General features: G+C 40.2%; 1 protein-coding gene across 6 annotated transcripts in view; it reads right to left on the reverse strand.

The window, feature by feature from the left end:
• LOC116847560 (protein sickie) overlaps positions 1 to 7,043 on the reverse strand; it is a 108,279-nt gene that overhangs the window by 56,643 nt on the left and 44,593 nt on the right. For all 6 annotated transcript variants that reach the window (XM_032822697.1, XM_032822661.1, XM_032822670.1 and 3 more), the window contains one exon: positions 636 to 805. In XM_032822697.1, coding sequence (XP_032678588.1) covers positions 636 to 805 — 170 coding nt within the window. The remainder of the gene's footprint in view (positions 1 to 635; positions 806 to 7,043) is intronic.

The following is a 7,043-nucleotide window of genomic DNA, read 5'->3' on the forward strand; positions in this document are numbered from 1 at the left end:
AAAAAGAGAAAAAGAAAGAGATATATATCGGTTATATATCGGCATATATATATATATATATATATATATATATATATATATATATATGCCGATATATAACCGATATATATCTCTTTCTTTTTCTCTTTTTCTTCCTCTATCGGTACAGTTGAGAATTCGTTTTAACGATTTTAAAAGAGAAAGACGGTTTTAAATTTTAAAATTTATATATAGAATGCACAGCGTATGTCAACGATTTATTTGAAGAAAACTTTACGGTTTCAAAGATACATTATTTCTAGAGTTAGAATAGATTATAATTTTACGGACTGAAGAATATAAACATTTAGAATATTAAAAGATACGTGAGATCCTAAAATTTAAGGATATGTCTAAATGTTTTACAATCTAAAAGCTTATACTATATGAATCTCATTTGCAGAAATTCAAAAATTTTAAACATTGAATATTTTACGTTTCTGTAAATCTCGAAAAAAATAAATAAACATCTAAAATAAAAAAATTCAACCCTCAAGTGTTCTGAAGATTACAAGTTTTTTTCCAACATCATATATCGTGTATCGTATATCGTCATATTCGTCAGCGACTTATCAGTAAACTTTCTACGAAAGTCTGAAAGGATACAACTCACTCACCTGGGCATGTCCTGCAACTGCTTGGCTCGCTGCTTGTAGCGCGACAGAGCGAACAACAGAGCCAGGACCGGCCACAGGGTTGATCCTGCCGCCAATTCGGCCGGGTTCACGGCGCCCACGTCCGCTCCCAAAGCCCGCAGCGCTCCCACGCACAGACTCACGTTTTCGACCTGCGCAACACGCAACGGAACAGGTTTGTCATTGATCATTTTCCGGTGTTTACGGACGCGGTCATTTCCTTTTTCCCTTTCTCCTTTTTGTTCGCGAAATGACCCCGTCAACTAAATTGAATCCACCGGCACATTGGTAGCAAACGGTACAAAAGCACGAGCTCTTGGTTTTCCGCGCGCGCACACACACACACACACACACGATACATGATGCATAGTATACGGTGCGATGCACATAGCGCACGTGACCGCCGTGACCGTGACTATCTTGCACGCGTGTCGACCAGCCTCTCTCGTTTCTATTGTTTCCGGCTAGCTTTTGCATGGAGAACGACCCGCACCACTATAGAGTGGTGTTTTTAGAAGTTTATTTATTTACACTGCAAAAGAGAATAAGTCAGAAATGTGTGTATCTAATCGAAAAGTGTACTATAGTTTTGGCAACTTGAGGAAGTTAGTGAAAAGATGTGATGAAATTATAGAAATGGATTTTATTCGAAAACTTTTAACGGGTTTTATATCGAAGAAATTTGAGAAATAATGAGTAAAATATATGAGCAAAAAAAGCTGATTAAATTAAAAAAAATATTCGATATTAAATAAAAAATTATATGAAACAGCCAATAATATATTTTACTATTCGTTTACATCGATCTAATTTAAACTAGACCTACAATACAAATTTTATGGAGAAATGCTAATTCGCTATAATCATTTGACAACTCTATCGGAATGCATTCTGTCAATGACGGGTGATTCGGGTGTTTCTCTAAGCGATATGGCAATCAAATGTAATATTATCGAAAATATAGAGTCCTTGTCACGATTCATTAATGGACTCGAAATTGGGAAGGGACATATTCGGCAAAAGCCGAGAATTCTAAAAGGCAACGTTCTTTTGTAGTCAACCTCACCGTAGTTTCATCTTATTCATGCAAGATGACAACCGTAAATGGTGACGGCACTTTTTAATGCATTCCGCTACCTCGTGCAGATTGCAGGATGACCATCGAAAGAAGTATCACTGATGAAGAACCGCGGACGTTCGAATCGCGCTTTATGGCGATCCTTTCGGCACGAGTTTCAGCTTGTTTTGCAATTTTATTTTGCCATTTTTATTCCAATCAGCCATAATTTAAGCCTTGTATCCAAACCTACATGTGACAACGATGATTCAGGATGATTTACAATTGACGGAAGATTAGATATACGTTCCTTTAATAACATGTTTACTTCGATGGAGAAGAAATCTGGACGTTTTGCTTAAAAACGATATATGGAACTAAATTGAAATTTCTGTTCCTATTTATACCACAGAAAGATAGAACTATTAGGTTTAGAAAAGAATGACGAGAATAGAGACAGAAATAATTGTGCAATTAGAATTGAGTATTCACGAACGACAAGTACGCGAGAAGGTGGCTTCCTGTGAGATGCTTCTGAAAGATACTCGTGGGTCTGCGGTCCCAGGAGGACAGGATTGGAAGGAGAAGAGTATAAGAAAAAGAAGGGGGAAGGGAGAGAGAGAGAGAAAGAGAGAGAGAGAGAGAGAGAGAGAGAGAGAGAAAGGGGGAGGGAGGGGCAGAAGAGAGGGGAAAGAGGTCGGGGTCCAGAGATGGCGAAAGATGTCCTCTTATGGTAGCGTCTTCGCTTCTGCGGTTCTTGAGGAGGAAAACGAAGAAGAGAAAACGAATACCACTATGAGAAGGACTCATTTTCTTCTTCATATCATCTCCCTCTCTCGCCCTCCCTTTAATATCTCGAAATCAAATAATGAAAATAACGCTTTTTATTCGTTTCTGTGTGTTACTGTGCTAAAATAATTATGCAATATTATAGAAAAAATTGGAGCAAAGTTAATAGTTTATCAAAAGATTAATAAATTGTTGTAAATTCCGGTTAAACGGTTTTCCCTCTCTTCTTATTGTAACTTTAATTATTGTCCCGCGTATAAAATTAATTGACCTGATGAATCTTCCAAAGAGGTAACTCGGGAGACGCGTAGCTTTCTATTAAAAATTCTAATTTATGACCTTTTTCTCTAGGGTCGATAAAATAGCCGTGATATAATGAAACGAAAAGAAAAGTCACGATCCTTAACGATAGTTGCTGACAGATTCGTGTGACGTACAATGAGCGAAAGCTGTAAGAAAGCACGCATCTTTCTTACATCTTCCGGATGCGCCGCTATCTCACTAGTAACGAACGGACAGACGGATGGCTTATTTTTAGACGACTCGTGCCTTCCGGACTTTTTTCGCCCAAACAGTCATCACGCTTATCTGCCGTGCATAGACGAGCTTTTCTTGTCGCGGAGCCATGTGCGTCTCGACTTGTGTCGCGATTAAATGTCAAAGAATTGCCAAGAATCCAGTAGAATTACGTGGAATGTACCATCTTTTCTTTCGCATTTCCAAATAAATAATGCTCAAGAATCATGAGGGACATTGCTCACGCAGATAGACAAAAAGTGTTTGATCTCACACGACTCAGAGATAAACATTTTTCTAGAAACAGAAGCTAAGTTTGATTTATTGCAAAAATGCCGATCCAAGTATAGGTCAGATATATTTTTCTTCATTTATGTACGTGAATATCTATTATGTTTCCTTGAATTCTCTTCATATTTTGTTTTTTATATCTGCATATATAACGATAACGTAACACATATATAATAATAATAACAATTTGTCAAGTAGCCTGGGACATAAAGCTCTTAAGGCGTGATCGTTAATTGAATCGAAAAGCTGCGAGCGAAACGATAATTGATCATAATTATTCCAAACGCGGTATATACCGTAAAATATTTCGCAATGTGAAACGAATTGAATATAATTGGTAAAGTAGATATGAATTTAAAGACGTGAACGTTCGCGGAATTCGGGGCAGATTCCCTCGAAGCCCGTTTGACAGTGGCGATTGAGCGCGTAGAAGAAGGAAAGGGATTCCACGCGAGTCTAACCTGATTTTCCAAGACACCTTCGAGAGACGCGCGAGCATCGTTCGAAACAGTTAAGCACAGCAGACGTGCCGGAAATGGTGGCGGCAGGTGGATTGACTCTCGTTAAGACCTACAATTAGCGCGATCCCCACAGCCTCCGCGACGAAACGAATTCGGTCCGGTCAGTCTAATTGACTCCACTCGCCAATAAGACTATACTGTTTCGCAATGGAATCGGGAATCGCGCCTGTGGCTCATATTTACCGAGATTCGCGGAAATGCATGGAAATACAGTAACTCGAGCTTGCTTGAATATTTTCCTAACTTTTCCTCTGTTTATATTTACTTTGGGAAAAGATATTTTCTCAAGATGTACATAATAAATGAGAAAATTTGTCTTCTTGTGACAAAATCTTTGCGCGGGAAAATGCGCAATTTTTGTAATTTTTGGAAATGTAAGAATAAAATTTAGAGGGAATGCATTTAGAAATTCATTCGTCGAGTTACACGTGAGAAACGATTTGGCTGGAATAAACGTTTAAATAACTTCGATTAAATAAAGTTCCATTACAGTATACACAGAGGTCAATCGTTTGTGCACATCGCCACGTTATTACGAGAGAATTTAATTAACGGCGCGGTGTCGCGCAATCCATTCGCGGACTTTTCGGAGGTCTCGAGAGGTCGACGGCCCTTTTGTTCGAGGCGAGGAAAGAAAGAGGCTCTGCTGGCGAAGCGTGGCGGATCAATTTCGTGATTAGTACAGATTACCGTTCGCTCGTGGGCTTTAATTAAAAGCATTGCTGAGAACGTGGTCCAATTTAGTCCGTAGCTAGTGTGAATTTCTCGTCGCGGAATATGATTCGCGTCTCCTCTTTGAGAGGGTCACGAATAATTTTAATTTTGGAGTACGTACTCTTGCGAATATCGGACAAGCTCTCGAAGATAGTATAGAATCGAAGAATTTGATCGTAATTCTGTCGAGATCCAAAGAAAGAAAGAAAGAAACAGGCGCGAAAGGCGCAATCACGATGAAATTCCGAGTCACCCGGTGTAATTCGATAGGGCCCAAACAAGCTGGGTTAATGGTTACAACGACCGGCAGAATTCACGGAATGTATAACGGGAGCGCGATAATCTGGCGGCGAAAAAATGGACGGGCCGAAATAACTCGGAGAAAGGACGATCTTGTAATGATAGATCCTGGCAATGTTGATTCAACGACGATTCAACTCGCGATTTGAAATTGCGAGACTACTTTAACGGTTAAGCGTGGCGAATGCGATCGTTTCGGGTGCTCCAACTTGGTTAAGAGGAATCCACGGCATGTTGTCATCGTCGTCGCCGATTAACGACCGCTTTATTAACTGCGCGCGAGCGTCGTCGCTTTGACTGACAACGGCCATTCAATTTTATGAGTTAATGAGCTCGTCGTCCAAGCTCGCTCGTCGTGTGAGCGACACAGTCGACCTTCTGTGATTTCGACGGTCCGTTATTTCGATTTCCATATTCAATTAATCGAGTCCCGAAATTCATAGGACTCAAGCTTGATTGGCAAGATATTCTGCAAAGAACATCGATCAACTTGAAATCCACAAAATGTTATTACTCGCGAGAAATTGACTCTGAATTAATCAAAGTAGTCTCGACAGTTTAGTCTAAAGAGCTGAAATATCCACGGAAGGAATCCGAGAGGTTGATATGGTGACGTGTCGTCAAAGAGCAGGACGAGTAATTGTCGCGTTGTTTTCGAGGTATCTCTTTATATAATCGGAATTATCAAGCGCCTATCTCGACGTCACCGTTAATCCTCAATGTGATCTCGAGGCAGATGAGTTTTGTTCAGAGAAATGAACAAAGTAAAAATGTATTATATATATATATAAGATAGAATTAAATTATTTATCCTGTTTCCGATACACTCTCCATGACAAGTGATAGGTAGTAAATCTATTCGAAGCTCTCGGTTAAATTGGTTAGAATGGACAAACGAATTCGAGTTAATCAAACGTACCGGCCTGATATGATCGATCATTTTTCGAATAACACGGAGTCGCGCAAGAAAGCAATCTTGATGAAAAAACGGATTTTCGAAGGTCTTCGCGTCTGGCACGTGCTCTACTCGAGTACTTACGAAACGTTAACTGAGAAGAGACAGTAAACATACGCGCGCGTACGGACTATTTGGGGAACGTCTATATTTTAAATCTACTTTCTACACAAGTCCGCGAATTAGTCATTCTTTCCGTTTTCTTGTGCAATTTTTACTACGGCCTAACCTAAATGAGAGATCATAAGATGGAAGGGATTTGTGAAAATACTATGTACTCTCGACGTCAAATAATGATCGATATCTAGGTATAATTCTAACAAAACTATGCGATATTTCACGTACGTAAAATTTTGTAAAAAAAACAGGATTATAGGAAGTCTTGACTACCACGCGTGCGTGTGACTGGATGACCGATGGCCAGAGTGACTGATAACCGATAATCGATATCCTCCTCCCAGTATGCCAATTCAACTTTAATGGGAAATCACAGGTAAATCCCAACGAAACGAGTTACAAAAACTCTGTGATTCAATTATATTACACTGTACATAAAATATGTCTCTCCTGGTCATTATACGAGTACACTTGTGATAATAAACGTTTCGTCAATTTGTGATAATTTTATTACGGCGTAAACGATAAGGGATAAAGAATTAATTGGGAGCAGCCTCAATGTGTTAATATAAATAAGTATCGTTACCTCATTAAGCGACAGCAGCTTTCTCCGCTACTCGAGCAGACGCAAAAACAAATTGTGTTGACGTAACGATGAATCGTCAATTGGCTAATTAACAACATTGACAAACAACACTTGGGAAAATGTCGCGCGATCGCGCACGTGTGCGCGCGCGCTTTTCGAACACGAGGATTGAAGTGCGCAGCACCCGAGCTGCTGGGGCACTCGTGAGACACTAACCGACGTGATACAGACAGATGACACACAGACACGAGATCGAGGTAAGCCATACTGCCGAGCCGGGAGCACGAAGGAGGACGGAGCAATCGCGGCAGGTAGTGGGAGCGCCCGTTTCAAGCGTGGAAATCTGGAACTCAGGTATCCACGTGGTCCGCGAATCGTGAGTGGGGTCAGTTTGTGTCGCGTTGTCTGAAGCTATCGTGTATTATTGATTCCTTTCTTATCATTCTTATCCGGACTTATCGAAACTAGATCCGGCTCTAAGGGGCCGGGTATACAAGTTGTTATAATCACGAATGGTACCAGCGCTTTCGAAACACTTCTCGAG

This window comes from Odontomachus brunneus, unplaced genomic scaffold (assembly GCF_010583005.1).
Source record: "Odontomachus brunneus isolate Ranch 3 - 2012 unplaced genomic scaffold, Obru_v1 Obru_scaffold_004, whole genome shotgun sequence".
NCBI lineage: Eukaryota > Metazoa > Arthropoda > Insecta > Hymenoptera > Formicidae > Odontomachus > Odontomachus brunneus.